Source organism: Erpetoichthys calabaricus, chromosome 6 (genome assembly GCF_900747795.2).
Source record: "Erpetoichthys calabaricus chromosome 6, fErpCal1.3, whole genome shotgun sequence".
In the NCBI taxonomy this organism is placed as follows: domain Eukaryota; kingdom Metazoa; phylum Chordata; class Cladistia; order Polypteriformes; family Polypteridae; genus Erpetoichthys; species Erpetoichthys calabaricus.
In genome coordinates this window covers 155,443,898-155,464,762 of record NC_041399.2, presented here as the reverse complement: position 1 = coordinate 155,464,762, position 20,865 = coordinate 155,443,898, and the positions used below count along the sequence as shown (strand labels likewise).

Here is a 20,865-nt window from a genome sequence, read left to right as displayed (position 1 = left end):
TTCAAGTAAAACAGTAAGCCAACATATATTTTTATGCATTTACTTAAATAAATTAAGCTTTATCTTCATAACACACTTATATCAAAATGAATGGGTGAATCTATGGGATGAAACTATTTCTGTTTAAAATGTGACGTTGACTATGCCCAAGACAAAAAAAATTCTTTGTAAAAGTAGGTCCCTACGTAGTGTGACAGACGACCGGCTATGGACTCCGGTCATCACCCCCCAGGCCGCTAGGAGGAGCCCTCCGGACAGCATATTTGTGCCCCGAGTTCCAGCAGGGCCTTATGGACTTTGTAGTGTTTTGACACAGCCCTGCTGGATACCTTGGGGGGCCGCCAGGAGTCGCTGTAGGGGGGCTAGTGGGCTCTGGCATGCCCTTTAACCCGGGAGTGCATCCCAGTCACATGACTGAGAAGAAGCGATGTGCTCCCGGGATGAAGAAAAGGACTTTGCCCCTGACCCGGAAGGAAAACGGACTTGTGGGTTTGGCTTGGAGCCACTTCCGGGTCAGGGTCTATAAAAGGACTCTGGGTAAGCCCAGACACTGAGCTGAGCTGGGAGGTAGGGTGGCGACGTGTCTGGGAGAGGAGCAGTATTGTTTAGTAGAGAGTATTGTGTTAATGAGTGTGTGGAGGAGAGTGCTTGGTGCACTACAGTATAATATTATAATAAAGAATTATTATACTTTCACCTGGTCCGAAGAGTGGTACCTGAGGGTTCGAGAGGTGGACGACCCGCTTATCTGCTACACTGGCGTAGTCGGCAGGAGTCTCTGGCCGTCTGGAGGCAGAGGATCTGCATCAATAATCAAATTCGTTGTGGCAGAGAACCCTAGAAAGGTCCCTCTAGTAACCGCGGAGGTGAAACTCCACCCGCGACCAAGAGCGCTGCAGCTGAGAACCGTCCTCTACAGCAGGCAAGTATGGGGAAGAAGACTGGGAAGAAGGCTGGAGTTGTCCAGAAGACTTCGGTCCCAGATCCTATGGAGCAGCTGTGGACTTACCTGACGGGCAGTGAGGAAGATCGAGAGCAGTTAAGGCCACGCAAACCCGAGCAGGGCAGCAAGTCGGAACGTTGCCGGATGGCAACTCCTGAAGATTACTACAGGGAGTTGGAGCGTGATCGCCAACGTTCCGAGGTATGTGCTGGAGCAATGCCCGAAACGCCGGGAGTATTTGTTTCCTGTTTTGCAGGGGCCCTGTCTGCACGAAGCGGACAAAGAACGCGCCCGCCTCACACCTAGACATGATGGCCGCGAAGTAAAGAAAGCAAGCCAGTCTAGGCGTCCGCAGAAAGGGAGTCCATTGGCGGAGAATGTCCACATGACCTCGCGCGCCGGCAACCAGGAAGAAGAGCAGTTGGGAGCCGTCGGCGAGGTGAATAATTCCCCAACGCGTCTGCGCTCCCTGAAGGGGAAGGGGGCGGCGAGCGAAGCAGCGCCACCATTTAACACAGGTAAAGAGGGACGGGACGTGACTGTAGTGTCTGCTGGCAGTATTAAAAAGGCAGACCGCAGCCAGCCGCAGGAGGCTACCCGTTCCTCTAAAGACTCCATACCCCAGGAGCCCTTGCGCTCATCAGCAGAGCACGTGCCAGGAGTGGACGTGCTCATTGGTTCCCGGTCGGCAGGTGACCAAAATAAGGAAATAGCCTTACTGCCGGCCGAGACAAATAACTTAATAAACTTGCAGGAGCTCGAGAAATGTCTCGCGCCCCCTTTACGCTTTCTTCCAGGGACTACAGGAGGTGAAGGAGCGTGTGGAGGAGCTGGGAGCTGCAGCCGAAGCGCCGTTGAAGGGACTGATGATGTACCTTCGGCGGTTAGGCCGTGAAGCCCCGGCCTCGATTAATGCGGCGGTGCAGGTAGGTGCTCTCTGTACCGTATATAATAAGGGGACGCAGTGTGAATCGGCACCGCGTTTAATAAGTTGCGGTTGCCAAAGCGCTGTGTCTCCGACAATAGAGTGTGGCACCATGACGGAGTGGTCGGGTAATTGTCCGTTAGAACCGGAGCAGCGGTATCAGACGCTGCTCGGGACTAAGGCGGACGTTAAAAGCCTGATCCGCGTGATAAGGGGGTTGCCGTTGGTTAATGATGAGGCGGGGGAAGCACCGATCGTCCCGGGACAGCTGAATAGTGCTGTTACCCGGAGCGATACGGTACTAATGACGCCGCCTCCGAGTTTACATAGGACAACGGGCGTGCAAACAGCAAAGAGGCTCTCTCTCTTCCATAGAGAGCCTCACGTTGTGCACAAGCCCCAGAGAAAGCAGGAGATCCCCACACAGAAATGCGGGGTCTCCTAACAGGGAAAAGAAACGGGCCAAGAGCAGCAAAGCGGCTGTTAACCCCTCCTTGGCGGAGGACAGGGTGGAGCTGACAGAATTCCCGAGGTGCTTTAGGTCTCGGGAAGAGAGGCCACCAGGAGGACGTCAGCGGTGCTACAACTGCCGGCAACCGGGCCACGTATGGCGTAGTTGTCCCCGGAGGACAGGGGAGTGGTGGAACAGCAGATACACCGTTCCCCCAAGGTTCACCGGGGGGTCTCGACAACAGAGCCACGGTCCGGATAAAGTGTTCTCCTGGAGGAAGACGTCCCTCGCGGGAATCAACGCTCCGCCCCCACTGGTCGTCGCTAAGGGGGAGGGACTGTGACAGACGACCGGCTATGGACTCTGGTCATCACCCCCAGGCCGCTAGGAGGAGCCCTCCGGACAGCATATTTGTGCCCCCGAGTTCCAGCAGGGCCTTATGGACTTTGTAGTGTTTTGACACAGCCCTGCTGGATACCTTGGGGGCCGCCAGGAGTCGCTGTAGGGGGGCTAATGGGCTCTGGCATGCCCTTTAACCCGGGAGTGCATCCCAGTCACGTGACTGGAAGAAGTGATGTGCTCCCGGGATGAAGAAAAGGACTTTGCCCCTGACCCGGAAGGAAAACGGACTTGTGGGTTTGGCTTGGAGCCACTTCCGGGTCAGGGTCTATAAAAGGACTCTGGGTAAGCCCAGACACTGAGCTGAGCTGGGAGGTAGGGTGGCGACGTGTCTGGGAGAGGAGGAGTATTGTTTAGTAGAGAGTATTGTGTTAATGAGTGTGTGGAGGAGAGTGCTTGGTGCACTACAGTATAATATTATAATAAGAATTATTATACTTTCACCTGGTCCGAAGAGTGGTACCTGAGGGTTCGAGAGGTGGACGACCCGCTTATCTGCTACAGTAGAAATATAGTTAAGGAATAAAATGACTGTTGTGTTTTGCTACAATGCTGTTGTGAAAGAAAAATTAACTGCTTGCAAGCTACTTAGGGTTAATAGCTGACAAAGCCGTTTTGCTATAACGGCAGGTTATTCATACAGGCATCTGTCATAAGACATTGTGCAGCGAGCTGACCTAGGACAATTTCCAGTTTCTTTAGGAACGTGTCTGTTTGACACAGGAAAAATAACCTTTCCTTCTTTAGGGTCTATCTGACAAGTAAAAAAAATAAGAACAGATGGCCCATTAGCATAATAAAATAAAACGCTTAAGTAAACGATATTATGTTTTTTCGATAAATAAGGGGATGGGGGAGAAATGATAGATTATAAAAAGCCAATTCAAAAATGTAACTTTGCTCTTCTGCCTTGCAACGTAGAATCCATGTACTCATCTGTGACTGAATAAAAATCTAATTGATTGAACTATTCCTGTCTACCTCGGGGGGTTTCTTCCACACTGTATTACTGAAGACGACATTCAAACTTGCATTAAAACTCTGAAAATAATAATCTCTATTGTTCACAATCTATATGTTCTCTCCTGGGATGCTAAAAGTTTCTACATAGTCAGCCTATCACTAAAAAAAAGCTCTGATGTTTAATGGATGATGATACTGTGTTCTTTGCATCTGGATGAGGACACAGTAAAATTGAATCATGGGTAGATGTTTACAAATAATTATACTTCAGCTTAATTAAATTTTGTGATTATATCAGGCTAGTCAGTTTATTTCCATTACCTAGATTAAATATATATGGTTAGTGTTTACAGCATTGACCCTGTAGTTAGGATTCAGCAGGTTGGAAAATGGATGGATGGATGAAAAAACTGCTAACTTGTTGTCTTAACTGTTTGTGCTACTCTACAAATTTTGTATGCCATTACCGCTCACATGCTACATGTATTAAGACAAAGGCATGACCCTGACTCAATCCGTCAATTCTGTATTTGTTTAAAGGTTGCTTTTTGTTCAATTGTTTTTAATCAGTTTTTATTTCCATACTATTTTCACCTGTCATTTCATTTACAAATTAGTTTTATGATCTTTTGGCCATTCTTATTTTAGTTTTTATTTTACTTTTCATTTCAGCTTAAAAATTACTTGATGAAGATCAAGAAATGCACACTGTTTGTACATAGCAAATTGATTGCAGAAACTTGCAGATATTCCATTAAAGACTCAATGAGGGTTCTTTGCCCAAAAAATCAATAAAGATTTATCTACGGAATGTGTGTCACTCGCATTCAAGATATGTCAATCCGTTGAAGGACCAAGTTTTTATTTTGGCAGCACTGGGCATTTTAAACTTTAGATCAAGTATTTCACAGTACTTTATGAAGGCAGTTAATTCACACAAACAAAAATACATTCAATAAACAGCTTTTTCAGTGCAGTTTCTCTTTTTTTGCATTCAAGCAGCTTTCTGCAGAGAGAAACATTTAAGTTTGTTGACCAACGTGATCTGTCATTTTACCTTCTTTGATAAGTTTTTTTTTAGCAGGTCATGGTTCTCAATCTCTTTTGAACTTCTTTATTAAACATTGTGTTTGTAATTTTGTCATCTTTTTTCCACAAACAAGAGTCACTGATTACATATTTTCTTTTGATACAAAATAGCAATGTTTCCTGTAAGGACTGGGTTGGCACAATGAAAATGTTTCAGTTACAATACCCTGTGAGCAGTGCAATTTTGAAATATAATTATCTATTTGTATGTAATAATCTGATTTTTATGCATTGCGTAACATACTTAAAATAACATGTTTATTTTATTCTGGCATGATTTTATTTCATTCATTCCTGAAGTTGAACAGATATGTAGGTCATGATCAGATGTTTAAAAAATTGTGCTAGCAATTAAACTTTATACCTGTTCAAATTCATTATTATATACAACTAGATTATTAAAAGTAATTTAAACTTATTTAAAATTTCTACAATTCAGACTAGAAGCATACAGGTACTTCCATTTATTCATTTATGAGCAAATCCGCCCAATCTATCAATGCCTAACCTGACAGTATCAGATGCAAGGTAGAAATCAAATCAGACACAAAAAAAAATTATCAAAAAGACAAAATAAATACAATATATTACAAAAAAAGTATTTAGCTGTCTTCAAAAAAGCTAACAACAGTGACAAAAAACAGGAAAACATGTAGGCTTACCATTACTGTAATCCAGTAAAATCAGGAGTTCACATTATTTAAAATAAGTTTGAACCCCGGTGTTTATTGTTACTTGCACATTTTACAGAAAGCAGCTTTTCCTGTTATGGTTCCTTTAAGCCAATTGCACTTTTTATAACATTTTAAATGAAAACACTGTGACCTTTCAGAATGTTCTGTTACAAAGTTAGACAACTTGATGGTGGGCCCAAAATGATCTATCCTCTGATTCAATGGCCTGAGAATCGAACAGAAAACAGAATATCTACAATGTGATAAAGGTTTTTCTTGAAAAATTGAAAGCACTATGAAGCCATAAAATTAAATACCAAGTTTCATTATCTTCTAGGTCTAGGAACAACAGCTAAATCTATGTGTATACCCAGGGAATCCCAAAACATAAGTTGACATATCTAGTTTACTTGATGGCTATGTACAGAGATATCTAAATCAGATTATGGAAAAGAGCATAATGTTAGTAATTATTATGCTCAGTAAAGTAATAATGAATTGCAAAGTAAAATAATAATTATGACTTGGAAACAGCAAGTAAATGTCAGATTACAACAAATACTATATACTGCAAATATTAGTCTAAATATGGTCAGGATAGGGGAAATCTAGAAAATGAACATATTAGATGGCATATGTTATACTGCATTTCTATACTATGAGTATGACCAACAAAGAACAAAACCCTGCACAGTCTGTGAGAATACACATGCTCTTCTTTTTGATATTCACTGAGTACCTTAACACATACATACACCAGTAGTTGCACCAGGAATTCATAAAAGGGTGAGCATAAACTTGTCACAAGTGGGCCAAATGCAAGTTTTATTATCGTTAAATATACAGTATATTCATTTAAAACAGTTTTTAGATGTCCAGTCATACCAACATAAATGGTGCTTCTTTTTCTGCCAGGAACTAAGCCATCATTCAGGAATTAAGGATGTCCTGTCTAAGTTTGAACCAGAGGTTTCAGTTAAGGCTGCATGTGTCCTTCTCCTCCTGATGGCATACTTTAAAGAGCCCAAGGATGCAATCCTACTTCAAGCAGATGTAAGTAATTGTTTTAGAGATAGAAAAGTGAGTTTTGCTTACAATAGACCAGGAACCCAACTGGCATTGAAAATTTTAGTTTTTATATTTTTCTAAAGTCAATGCCTTGAAATTTTACAAAATTAATATGGTATCTTGAGGAGTGCTGGATGTGCTTGATTTTTATATAGCAGTAAATGTTCAGTATTCTATATGAAGAACTAGTTTGATAGAAACAATGAGATGAATATGATGGCTCAACTCAACCTGACCAGGAGTAAAAAAGGCAGGTGCCAATGCTGGAACTCGGGTAGACAATATAGTATATTAACTTTCATACTTGTATTCATACACTCTTAATCTCCCATGTAGACACATAGTTCTCTGACTACTGAATTTTAGTAAAATACACATTGCTAAATCTAGAATTGTGAATCACTGGGGTCAAAGGATTTTCTTCTGCCATCATTTTTACTCTTCACTAAGGGATATACAGTATACACTGTACATATATCCAGCATATGTTAAAGTTATGTATTACTGTATTTTACAGACATGTGCCACAGGTGCTGATGTTCAGAGGACAATGATGCTACCAAGCAGTCCCCGCTTGATTATACAAGGTAATGTTAACAACACATGTAGCTTATAGTGTCAGCAACTTTAGTAATATCTAAACCTGTATTACCTTCTCATATATGTTTTGAAGGTCTGTGCAGCTGCTCTTTACTTTGCAAAGACCAGAAAAACAGCATGCAGACCTATGATTCCTTTCTGCTTTTATGAGTAATACACTATAATTATTTCTATTACTTTAATAGTTGTAATCTAAGACCCTGTGTTAGCAACCCATTCCTTTCACACTGTTGTTCATTAAGAATTCCACTTCTTTGCATAAGTACATGATGAATATCTTTTTTATTTCAGATGACATGATGAAGCCTAAAGCCTGGATGTTGTCAATTGAAGGACAAGTGGTCATGGGACCACATCATGACTTTGTCAATGGTATTGCTACAATCTTCGCAAGTTATTACAACCTTAACTTGCAGTATCCTGACGATGCCTCATCCACATTGGAGTTTATCCAAAGGTAAACTAACACACTAACATTGTAGATAACACTTGTCCTTTTAAAGAAGCAAGGGTAATAGTGAGACTAGCAAATCACCACAACATTGTTAAAATGGCAGATAAATCATGTTTGGCTTTCCTGCTTAGGAGGAGTGTTAGGCATCAGTATTCTGTAGAAAGGAACAGCATTTAATGTCTTTCGAAAAACAGTGTGAAAAAGCTCAAATAAAACTGATAGCTTCTATGTTTTGTTTACAGGTGTTTTTTGGGTATTAACCCAGAGTCGGGCTCAAAATCAAAAAAGAAACACGGACACATCAACCAACAAGTCTGCACACTTCTGAGGAAACTAACTGATTTTGAATGGATGTCAATGTAGACATTATTTTCTAAAAGGACTCCTAATAATTTAAAATTGATTTAAAGTGTTTTAATCCCCTGTTTTGCCTCAGTTTAATTTCTATCTTACTGTCTTTAAAAATGTTAGACTGCTTTGTAATTACATTTTTGTTTTTTAACATTATTGTTAAAATGTTAAACACTGAAGTTCAATGTCTTTAATTTAATTTCTTAAAATATACCTTTTAAAAAGAGACATGGTTTCAGAATTATTGATTGATTTTCTGCACTTGACCCTTTCAGATGTCTGTATATCTGGAGAAAGTAGCATATATTTACAAATAATACAGTATTGACTACTAGATAACTACTACACAGCCCATAATAACTGCGGGCACTGTGGTACAATATGTGGCAAGTTGTTTACTACAGATGATATTAGATATACAGTAAAAAACGTTTTTGTTTATTGTACATATACTTACTGTATGTGAGGTTTAGGACATTTTGTTTGTGCAATTTAAAAAAAAAAAGTTGAACTGCCTGTTAAGACTTTTATTGAATTTAAAAGTGTATACTTGAGGTATTCTGTGCATTTAACTTTTGAAGAAACACTGCTGAATAAATATGCAAAACACATAATGTGTTTTTGTTTTTATTTTTGTTTAACTTTATTAATTTTCAATAATTTAAAGATTATATGTGTTGCAAAGTGACTGATAAAAGTCTAATCCTGAGTACAGGGACACTGATGGAAACAAATTTTGTACAAACATCATACAGAAAACCACAAATGCAAGGAACAAGTGAACAAGTAGTGAGGTGGACAAGGGGACTTTAGAGACCTTCAGAACACAACTTGATGGAAATTTGGGGAAATTTGGTAAATAGGATGGGTGATCAATGTTGTTTTAATGTCCTTTGCAGTATTTAATATTGTTATTGCAACTGTAAATTTACAGTAAATTACTGGCTACTGAGTTGCATTATTTTTACAGTTGCCATGTAATTCAACAGCAACATACTGCTACATCACAGTAATTTTGTTGCCCAGTTTACTGTGAAGTCACAGTGTGGTATGGTAATTTTATTGTAATGTACTGTAATATGATACAGTAAAATACTGTAAAAGTAATGCAACTAGTAGCCAGTAATTTATTGTAAATTTACAGTCAAATTTTTTACAGTGTACTTTGAGTGTTTTTTGTTAATACTTATTTAAATCCAATTAAAAATGATGAAAATAAACTTACTACATACCTTTTAATGATATGTAAGGCATACCAGCCCATCACAAGGCACAAACGGCCTAATAATATCCATTATAGTTATGACCAGTACGGCATTGTATAACAGCAAACAGTTGGATTACCGTTTTGCCGTGCGACTAGGAGGAAGCTGAATGGACCAAGTGGAGATAATTACCTGCCAGGCCAGGGGGTGGCAGGGTGCACTAAACCTACCTCAGTTATCTTTGCAGGCCAAAGATGGGAAAACCTGCCTTATTCAACATCACTTCCGGTCCCAGTGCCCAGACCGACGTCACTTCCGGTTCCGGCTCCCAGACTGACATCACTTCTGGCTCCGGCACCCAGACTGACATCACTTCCGGTCCTGGCCAAAAGACATCACTTCCACTTTAAGGCCTATAAAGCTGCCATCTTTGCTCAACCTGATGAGTTTGATCCAGAACTCCATTCATGCATCGCAGTACTTATTTAAAAACCCTTTTGCAGCCACGGACAATATACAGGTGGCTGCCCCAAACGTTTCCAGTGTGTTGAGACTCATTCTTTTACAGTATGCATATCTGGTATGTGCATTACCAGTCTCCGAATACACAAGTGAATCTGTCCTCAACTAGATTATTTAAAAATTGTATAAATCAAATCATTCAATATCCTGTATTTCACCAATGCACTGTTATCTATATCAATGAGCTGCAAAGCTGTGTGCCTTATTGGCTATCACAGAAGTTGGAAACTTTAACACCAATTCAATTGGTGGCTCATGGATATTAAACAAACCCATGACCTGACTGATCCTTAGTGTTTGGTGGCTGGATGGTTGTAGATTTTCCAGTACATTCAGTAATAGCATTTGTAGCACAACCATTGGTAAATTGAGCACAGCTAGTGGCGGGGGTTTCCACTAACTGTTGGCGCATTACATTTTTAGTTCTGACATCAGACTCTGTCACGTTTTGCATTCCATTTTTTCCATTCGCTAATAAAACTTAAAACGTCTGTTTCTTGAGACATTGTTCACATTTCCCACTAGTTACATAACAGTAAGTGATAGGCGATTCAAGAATGATTCATTCTTTTTGAACAACTCTTTTCAGTGAATTATATATCTGTAGTACTAGGGTGTTGTACCGTGTTAGCCATTATGAATGTAAGGGATGAAATAAAGGGATCATTTTCCTGCAGATCATCTAATGTAGTCTACCTAATTTTCTGCATGAAATGTCCTGACACTGCACTCTATGTGGGAGAAACTGGACAAACACTCCTCCAGAGAATGAATTTACACAGGTTCCACATTAAAAATGGCAACACAGATGTTCCTATAGTGGCCCACTTCAACAGTCATGGACACTGTGAGAGGGACTTTAAAGTCACAGTGTTTATGGGCAACTTCAAAACACAGCAAGAGAGAAAAGAATGGGAAGTTAAACTCATGCTAAAATTTAATACATTACAACATGGATTGAATAGAGACAAGAGTTTTATGGCCAGATATGAGGATTGTTTACATCTCTTAGAATGACAGACAACCTCTCTACAGATCTACATTGTTTTGAAAAGCTCATTACAAACTTCAAAAGACTTTGTTGGGCAGTTATCTTATCCAGAGATCTTGACAATACATTGTTCTTTTCTCTATTGTTAAATTAACCCTAGCCTGAATTAATCTATTAATTTTTTACATTTAAAATTTCTCATTTAAAGATTTACCAATGTTGTTTCTTGTCCTAGAGTGTGTATATAAACATAGGGAACTCCAGTCTCTGTATTACATCTTGCCTGAAGAAGGGGCCTGAGTTGCCTTGAAAACTTACATATTGTAATTTTTTTAGTTAGCCAATAAAAGGTGTCATTTTGCTTGGCCTTTCTCTACAGTGAATTATACAAATCAATTTAGTGGAGTTAAACAGGAATGCTAAGTAACTTCAGTATGTTATTATTGATAGCCTCCTGTTAACATCATAGGTTTTGAGTGGCTGTGATTGGCAACATTTTAAGTCAGTCTTATTTTCTAAACCTTGTGCTGACATACAGTATGCTGTATAGTTGCTTAACACTGGTGATTGTTCTGTGTAAGTTGATAACCAAGTGATTTTGTTTAACAAGGGTGGTGTGTTTTAAAAAGCTTGTATGAAATATAGGCTAATTTTAAATTTAAAAACTTATGCTATTGGGTGGGACAATGAGGAAATACTGCTTAAAAAAGTGAAGTGTTGCTGGGTATCCAAGCCTGTGCTGGCAACAGTGGGCACAAGGCAAGAATCTACTACAAATATGGCACCAGATAATCACAAAGTCCATTTATGCACACACAAATACTGATTTGTATTTTGTCTAAGGTTCCATAGTACAAAACAGGATTTCAGTCCATAGGCCTTACAAGTTGATTGTGGAACTGGAAGAATGTAAAAGAGATCTCTTAAAAATAAGTAGTTATGTGGCACACACACACTCACTGACTGTAAAGAATGTATTGGTGTTATTAGATACATCCTCATCTTTTAAGAAATTTGGTTGTTTCCCTAATAATTCTTTTTTTGCAGAATTTATTATTCCTGCTCATGTTGTGTTTATTGATCACCCTTTTACTTGTTATTCAGTACTTTACTCCTGCAAAATGAAACACTCTTCCAACCATCAAAGTAAATGTTTATTTTTTTCTGGCCAACAAGGTCATGACACTCATGATGGCATGTTTTTCCAGAGTTTGCTTTACTTTTCTGCCTATTTAATACTTTGTAGCTTATTTTTTAACTACACATATACTGTATATATATGTATATATATATATATATATATATATATATTTTTTTTTTTTTTTTTTTTTTTTTTTCTAAGTAAAATAGTAATGTTTAAAAAAAAATCTTGGCTCAAAGATTTGCCATCATTAAATTTCTTTTAATTGTATAAAAATAAATCAAAACACTTCTGCTATATATATTTCTAAATTTACTCTTTATAATAAAATTGTTTAATCATTCAATAAATAATAAAATTATTTTAATAATACTGACAGCTGTGTTCTGCTATATTGCAGAAGCTCATAATTTATAAAAAAAATTATTATGAAATATACTTGCAGTGATGAAACAGCTTTTTTAGAAAAAAGTTGCATAGCAATACTTAATCTTATCAAGGGACAAGGACAGTATATGTCCATGAGAGTGTCAGATGCCCTAAAAGAGGAAAATTGAAATGTCATTAGTAGAGAAATTAAGTCCGACATAGCCATCCCCAGGTAGAACCCAGAGACACGCCTGAATAAATTGATGACAGATGAAGAAGAACTGCATCTGGCATATGAAGTAACATTCTAAAATCTCAGATAGACTTTCTCTGAATCACTAATCTTAGGGGATGTTCTACTGCTATTAATTAAATTGCATTGATTTACTGCAGAATGTTAAAATATTAAGCCTAAATGAAAAAGTACTTGTTCTATAAGATATTTGATTCTAACAGCAGAGTTCTTTTTTTAAAAGAATTATTACTTGGATGGTAAGATTTTATTCAGAATATCAGTAAACATAAATACAAATAAAATGATCCTAAGCAATGTAAACATTAACTTAAAACACAAATCATACCATGTTATAATATCTTCAGAAATCTGCCCGATGCTGCCTGTGTCACCATGGCTTTGTTCTGGCTTGGTGAAGCAATAAAGTATTATTATTTTTCTACATTCTTGGGGTAATACAAACTCAGGGCTTCTAGCTTAGGGCTGCGCCATCATGAATAAAGTCATTTATCAGCTACTAGAGTAGCTAAATGAACATAAGGCTTATGGTCAAGGCATAAGCATCTGTCACACTGTTGCTTGTGAATGAAAATCAAGTAGCTATGTCCAGTTGAAGGAACTGTTTCCTTAAGTGCATGCTAATGCTTCTGACTTGGCTTAAGGTAGGCTTTAGAAAACTAACCAGATTAAAAAGAAAGCTACTTATAATAAAAAATCATTAGTCTTGAACTTGTTGAAAGCAAATGAAATAACCTTGGCAAGCATATCATTCATTGGTTTAAAACCATTTAGACAGATTATTTTTGAGGATTGACAAATTTCATCTCATCTCTTGCCTATGGGAGGTAGGTCAAGTGTGGTCTTTTTAAGAAGTGAATTTATTAGAGCCTGTTTGAACACAGTAGAAGAGGTGCCTGTTCTGAGTGAGGTGTTGATGATGTGTGTAAATGCAGAACTGAGTAAGGCAGAGATAGCCAGGAGGAGATGTGAAGTGGACTGTTGGTGGGATAACAAGAGAAGAGATTGGAAGCATCTGTGGTGGCGAGTGGTGAGAAAGTGACAGAAGCTGGAGGAAGCTAGCTGGCTGACTGGCAGGGGTAAGGATAACTGATCACTGTTGACTGCCACATTTTCTTGAAAAAAGGTAGAAAAGTCGTCAGCAGTCATGGAGGTTGGAGGTGGCAGAGTGTTGAACAAGCTATAAGTGTCAGTAGTACTGCTAACTCTGTTCTGGAAAAAAAAAACTTACTTTAGCATTGGTAGTGGCAGAACTGCATGATGATAAAAGAAAGCAATGCTTATCCAGGTCAGCCTGGGCCTTTGACTTACTCCATTTCCTTTTAGCTGTCTGAAGTTCAGTCGATAGACTGCACAGACTAACAGGAGGGTGTTTCGTGTGGAGACGTGGAGGAGAGAGGGCAAGTTGTATATCACTCAGGGTGAATTTCATATATACAACTGTAGTGGTCATTTAATTCAAACCTGTAAATTGTGTTTTAAGTACAATAGATAGATAGATAGATAGATAGATAGATAGATAGATAGATAGATAGATAGATAGATAGATAGATAGATAGATAGATAGATAGATAGATAGATAGATAGATAGATAGATAGATAGATAGATAGATAGATAGATAGATAGATAGATAGATAGATACTTCATTAATAATTAATACTTTATTAATCCCAATGGTAAATTCACATTTCATACATAATTTAATACATAACTATAATCAAATTGTTGTGTCAAAGGCAATCACTAAATCCTCCTAAAAATCACTCTACTTATTACCAACAATATAAAAAATCAATAACAACTGGTCACGTTACAAAAATTATTCTCAATAATATACAAATGCTATATACCGTGACTATATACTATGTACTGTGTACGATGGAAGGACCAGGAAGAAATTGTGGATACAGCATTACCTCCATCGGACTGCTAGGTGGCAGCCCCCCAGGTTGCAGCGGTGCCTTGGACTCCCACAGGCCTCCATGAGCACCGCCAGGGATGCTGCAGCAGTTGCTGAGCCCTTGTGGTCAGCTGTTCCGCCACACCCAGAACTGCTGCTGGAAATGCGTCATCAAGCACCTGGAGCACTTCCGGGTGCCTTATAAAAGGAGCCAGAGTCGGGAGGGGGGAGATGAAGCTTAACTGGAAGAGTGGAGAAGAAAAAGAAAAGAAAAGAAGAAGAAGATAATTCTGTTGAGTTGTGCTGTATAGTGCTTGTGCTGGGTACTGTTTTATCCAAGTTGGAAATGGGAGAAGGTGTTTCCCATGACAAAAAAGAAAATAAAAAAATGTGTGTGACTAGAACTTGTGTCCCACACTTGTCTGTGTCAGGTTGAGGCGGTGATGCCAGCCTGATGGTGCACAATACATAATAAATAATAATTATTCATGAAAATGGTCTATTGTACTTAAATGAATAATTAGTTCCAAAGCCAGCAATAGAAACAGAAATAAGATTGAAAACATTAATGTGATGATAAAGAGACTTTAAAAGAAAACTACTGTACAATATTCCTACTCTTAATTTGTATTTACTGTACAAAGTACCATCCCAGTAACATCAGATGTGTGCTTCTACCAGTTTGTTACTAATCTCCAACAACAGTAGGCATTTTCATGGATTAAATCCTATAATTCTACAATGAACGATGGTCTGAATCCTTTTACACACATCAATTTCTTTCATCAGCCCAGGGCTTCTTCAGCATTCAGGGAAAATGATAAGATCTACTTCTACATGTCCTTTTCACATGGAGCAGTGGAGATTAATGTGTCTTTCTGTGTTTGAGTTTTCATAGTAAACACCTAATATCAATATCTTCTGCATATAAGACAAAGACAAAATATTTATAATATTATATTATATTACTATGTGTGACACTGTTATACAGAAAAAGTCCAAAACAACTTTTGCAATGAACACTTTTTAATATATATAACAAATGACTGTAGCTTTCTGCTCAGCAGCTCCACCAAAGACACTTGTAAGCTACATACTTATTAGTTATTTCAAAAACTTAAAAAGAGTAAGTTCAGATGGAGTAATAGCTACTGAGAAGGTTATTATAGAACAAAGAGATTCAAATTAAATCAGGAATTTAGGTAAGTCCTAAAATTATGTTAAGTTTATCTTTAAATTTTGCACAGCATTACATTCAACATCAAGGAATTTTCGCCTTTCAACATTACTAAAACTTCACTCATCCACTGTATTTTGCCGAAACAGAAAATTTCCAAAAACATAAACTTAACTATTTTGGCTGCTTAACTCAAAACAATTTTCCATTTTACTTTCATTATTACTATTACTTTTTTACTTGTATTGCATAACCTTATCAGTACCTTCTCCCTGTAATTACATTGGTTTTATTTTACCTGTATTTCTATTGTCCATGATAATGATTCTTTCAATAATTTCTGCTTCTTTCCTCCCTTTCTTTACTCTTTCCTTAAACAGTACATAGCTGTCTTCTTTTTAGAGGTCATGTCATGTATTCACATATCAGATGATTGGATTTGCAGTTTTTTTCTTGGGGTAATGTTTTATTTAGTTTCACCTACAATGTTTGACCTAGACCAATGTAACTTCCCAGCTAACTCTAGGAAATGGTAATTTCTTTGTGACTCCTCAGAGTTGCCTCATTAGAATTTTAAAAGTGATCTGAGAAAGACCCAAAGCACAATGCCTACAACAAAACCTAATTTTTTTAAGTAATATAGTTAAAGTAATTGACTTGTACTGTATTAATTATGTCTTGTTAGTATAACTAAAATAAGTATTATTTGATTAAACTAAATAAGTTAATTTACATTTGTAGATCATAGTTTATGGCTTAGGAAATTCTTGCAAACTTTAGGTTAAATTACCCTTGCTTCTGATAGTAAAAGACATAGTGAATTACTAAGTATTGAGGCCCCTTCATTTCTGACACTCTTTATTGTGTTGCGGATTTAATTTTAAATGGATAAATATGTAATTTTTATTTTTTGGCAAATAATCTATTTTTAATATCCCATAATGACAAAGTGAAAGAAAGCTTTCAGATAGGTTTGTAAATTTATTAAAAAACAAATAGTGAAATCTGTCATTCATATAAGTATTAAGACCCTTAACTGAATTTTTTATAGAAACCATTTGGCATCAGTTATAGCTTTGAGTCTTCTTGGGTAAGTCTCTACAAGCACTGCATGTCTGGATTTGTGAAGTTATCTCATTTTCCCTGCAAAATCCTCTCAATCTCTGTTAGACTGGATGGGAAGCATCTGTAAACTGCCATTTTCAGGTCTCTCCACAAATGTTCTATAGGGTTTAGTCTGGGCTTTGGCTGGGCTACTCAAGAGATGGTATTAGGTAGGTGATAAATAGGGCCTAATGTTCACCCGACATAGTGCTTGGAATTCTGCCCAAAGACTGTAGTTTTTGCTTCATCAGACCATAGAACATTTTTACTCATGGTCTCAGAATCTTTTAAAGTATCATTTTCCTACTACTCCAGAGTGGCTACCATCTGGCTACAGCACCATAGACGGCTAATTGATGGAGTACTGCCTGAGGTCATTGTCATTCTGACACATTCTCTCATCTCAGCAGAGGACTTCAGAAGCTCTGTTAAAGTGACCATTTGGTTCATAGTCACTCCTCTGTCCAATGCCTTTCTTGTGCATTCACTCAATTTAGCCAGATGGTTTTATACCCTTGCTTTGATTTCAGCCTCACCACAATTTTTTCACATAGGTCTAGTCTACAGAGAGTTTCTTGGACTTCATGACTTGGTTTTTGTGTTGACATACAGTGTATATTGTGGGATCTTATGAGCCCAGGTGTGTGCCTTTCTGTACAATGTCAAATGAATTTAAATAACCTTTCAGAAAACAAGTTTTCATTTTGTCATTATGAGTTATTTAATGTAGAGTGATGAGCAAATATGTCGAATTTATCCATTTAAAATTAAAGTTTCAACTTAATAAAGTGTGCAGAAAGTAAAGGAGTCTGAATTATTTTTTAAATCCACAATGTTTTAAAGCTTAATTTAACAAAACTTTTTTTTTTGCAACAATTTATTTGACAAAAAGGTTGTCTGACAGGCTTGTGCACAGTATCAGAAAAAATAAAAAGGTACCACTTCCAGCTAGCGAAATATCCCAAACATTAGTAGAATCTACGTTTTGTGCATAATACTTGTATGCAAAATTTGGTTGACCTAAGTGAAAGTGTACTCAGGTTATTGTGTTTACACAATAAGTGCCTTGAGCATGGGAAAGGCGCTATATAAATAAAATGTATTATTTATTATTATTATTATTATACACAAACACAGACAGAGAGACATATACGCAGATATAATTCCAAAAATGGTATTTTCGGACTCAGGGAGGTCTAAAACGTCGAGATTCATCAAAATCTTGACATCAACTTTTTGGGACGATTACAATACTTTTCCTATACTTTGTACTGTATGCAACAAAGTATAAAAACTTTAACTAAAAAAAATATTCAGTATTTAGCATGTGTAGTTTGCTCACTTTCAATGTAAACAGACCATGGTCAACAATAAAAGTATAGTGTTTTTAAAGTTGTGTTTATAATTTTTTTCCAATAAACTGGTCAGATTTTTTTTCAGAATTATATTTTTACCAGGTTAAAACTGTGTATTTGTAAGTGTTAAACAGCAGTACCATAAAGTAAAGAAAGGAAAAAGAACATTATACATGGCCTAAAAATATATTATACTAAAACCAGTAACGGCGCACTGCACAATAACATGCAGTGAATATGCTTGACTTGAGCATTCATAGTTTTCATACTCTTTCTCTGTACATTTAGCATTCGTTTGCTCAGAGGTTGATGCGCTTGTTGCTTCCTGAGCAGCTCTTCTTTACTCCACCCTAGGGGCCCGCTTCTTCTCTTCTTTCATCTGCATCTTTTCGCATTAAAACTGATTAAGTTAGTATTTGTGTTAAAATTACTTAGTACATTTTCCTTAATTTTTCACTTAAGGTGGCACTTAAGTCTGAAGAATGATTTAAGATATGAAGAGTTAGGGGAAGTGACGGTGAAGCTGGTAGGGATGAGAACGGCACCCATACACATGCGCCGCACAGCCGTCCTGCAGGCCACTGCTGAGAGTTGATTCTACAATAAAATAAAATAAAAATAAAAAGAGGAAAAACCTTGGAGGTCAATCATCACCCCGAAAGCGGATAGTAGACATCACATAGTATAAGTGTATCAAATTTCAGGTCAATATTTTAAACGGTTTGTGAGCTACAGGTGATTTAAAATCCTGGGCAGACAGACAACCACGGTAGCGTATTTGTTAAACAGTACGTGCATCAAACTGGTGTTTGTCTGTGGCACCAAATCCTAATCCCCGATAAGAAGGATGAGGCAGACCAGAATTAAGGTAGAAAGATCTCAATTAACTGCTGAACATTGCAATGGAAGGAATCGTTGCAATGGCTTTGTAGAGCTAAATGTTTATTTGCAGACAAATATTTATGTGTGGTTTCTGAAACAGAACAAATACAATAACATAAATAACTCACAAAAATAAAGGCTCAGAGAACGCTAATACAGGTAATGCCCAAAAAGGTCAGTAGATGGCAGCAGAAATTAACAGAGCACTATGACGTGCTGTCGTTGGCAAAAGGCACTAAATAAAACTTATCAAATACATTAGCACTGTACAGACTCAGACAAATCACTACTTAACAAACTATTACCAAGTCTGTTTTCTTGAAGCTCTTATATATATTAATAAAGAAGCAACATTTCTGAATGTACTTATACAGTTTTGAATGTTAAACTGAACACACTTTGACATAACGGGTTGTCTGAACATGTTAGTAAAACAACGTTACGAGTTTTATCATTACCTGCAGAAAATTATTTCTAACAAATAAACAGCAAAGCGTAACTTACATCAAACAGACGCACACAAAGTCAACAAACAATTGAATAAATGCGGGTATGTGCAGACTCCTGGAAGTACAGCATTTTCCGCATATCAGATACAGAAACAACATGTGCGCACACCCACGCATAACCTGTGAGCGTGATGACGCAACAGACAGCATGCTCAGACTTTTGTACAGTATTATATAAGAAGATTTCTAACTATATTTAAAATATCTGTTTTAACATTTCCAAGTTTCTGAACCAAAATATTCAAGTTCTGGGTTTATCTATCTACTATATAACAAAACATTAAGGTCTGGGTGCCCAGGCCCTCAGAGCAATCTGATTGGTTAGTTTGGCTCTGGTGTGATTGGTCAATTTGGTTTTGGTGATGTGAAGAAAGAGGAAGTGTGACTGTGAGATGCATAAGGATGAGTAAAAGCACATACTGAGAGAGCTGCCTTTAAAGACAGAATGTATAAAACCAGACAGGAGGGGAGAAGGGCTCCTTCAAAAATAATGACCAAGTCTTAGAAGCAGGTTTTATGGGAACATGTTCAAGAAAGGAAATGCTAGAGAAGTTTAGACACATGCAAATACAGAGGAAAAGTGTCAAAAGTGCATCTAGCGCAAGAGCAATTTTTTAAATAATTCTATTACCTGTCTTCAGCATCTCTGTGGTTACTATTAAATATGTATACAGTATATTTATAGTGTGTATACTGTACAGTCATATGAAAAAGTTTGGGAACCCCTCTCAGCCTGCATAATAATTTACTTTCAACAAAAAAGATAATAGTGGTATGTCTTTCATTTCCTAGGAACATCTGAGTGCTGGGGTGTTTTCCGAACAAACATTTTTAGTGAAGCAGTGTTTAGTTGTATAAAATTAAATCAAATGTGAAAACCTGGCTGTGCTAAAATTTGGGTCCCCTTGTAATTTTGCTGATTTGAATGCATGTAACTGCTCAATAATGATTACTCGTAACACCTAATGGGTTGGATTAGCTCGTTAAGCCTTGAACTTCATAGACAGGTGTGTCCAATCATGAGAAAAGGTATTTAAGGCGGTCAATTGCAAGTTGTGCTTCCCTTTGACTCTCCTCTGAAGAGTGACAGCATAGGATCCTCAAAGCAACTCTCAAAAGATCTTAAACAAAAAGATTGTTGAGTATCATGGTTTAGGGGAAGGCTACAAAAAGCTATCTCAGAGGTTTAAACTGTCAGTTTCAACTGTAAGAAATGTAATCAGGAAATGGAAGGCCACAGGCACAGTTGCTGTTAAACCCAGGTCTGGCAGACCAAGAAAAATACAGGAGCGGCATATGCGCAGGATTGTGAGAATGGTTACAGACAGATCACTTCCAAAGACCTGCAAGAACATCTTGCTGCAGATGGTGTATCTGTACATCATTCTACATTTCATCGCTATTTGCACACATCTGTATGGCAGGGTGATGAGAAACAAGCCCTTTCTGCACTCACGCCACAAACAGAGTCACTTGTTGTATGCAAATGTTCATTTAGACAAGCCAGATTCATTTTGGAACAAAGTGCTTTGGACTGAA

At 37.7% G+C, this 20,865-nt stretch overlaps 1 protein-coding gene across 1 annotated transcript; it reads left to right on the top strand.

Moving 5' to 3' along the window:
• The first annotated feature begins 988 nt into the window (after positions 1 to 988).
• Positions 989 to 8,280, top strand: LOC114653119 (uncharacterized). The gene is made up of 5 exons (XM_028803287.2): positions 989 to 1,144; positions 6,309 to 6,497; positions 7,030 to 7,099; positions 7,404 to 7,569; positions 7,809 to 8,280. The coding sequence occupies exons 1-5, from the start codon at positions 989 to 991 to the stop codon at positions 7,927 to 7,929; spliced, it is 702 nt and encodes a 233-aa protein (XP_028659120.2). The 3' UTR covers positions 7,930 to 8,280.
• Positions 8,281 to 20,865: the final 12,585 nt, after the last annotated feature.

Bases quoted from the DNA above. Each gene is read 5' to 3' on its own strand.
- LOC114653119 (XM_028803287.2), top strand. From the start codon at position 989: ATGGAGCAGCTGTGGACTTACCTGACGGGCAGTGAGGAAGATCGAGAG. The intron at 6,498-7,029 runs GTAAGTAATTGT...TGTATTTTACAG, and splicing joins CAATCCTACTTCAAGCAGAT to ACATGTGCCACAGGTGCTGA. The intron at 7,100-7,403 runs GTAATGTTAACA...TTTTTATTTCAG, and splicing joins TCCCCGCTTGATTATACAAG to ATGACATGATGAAGCCTAAA.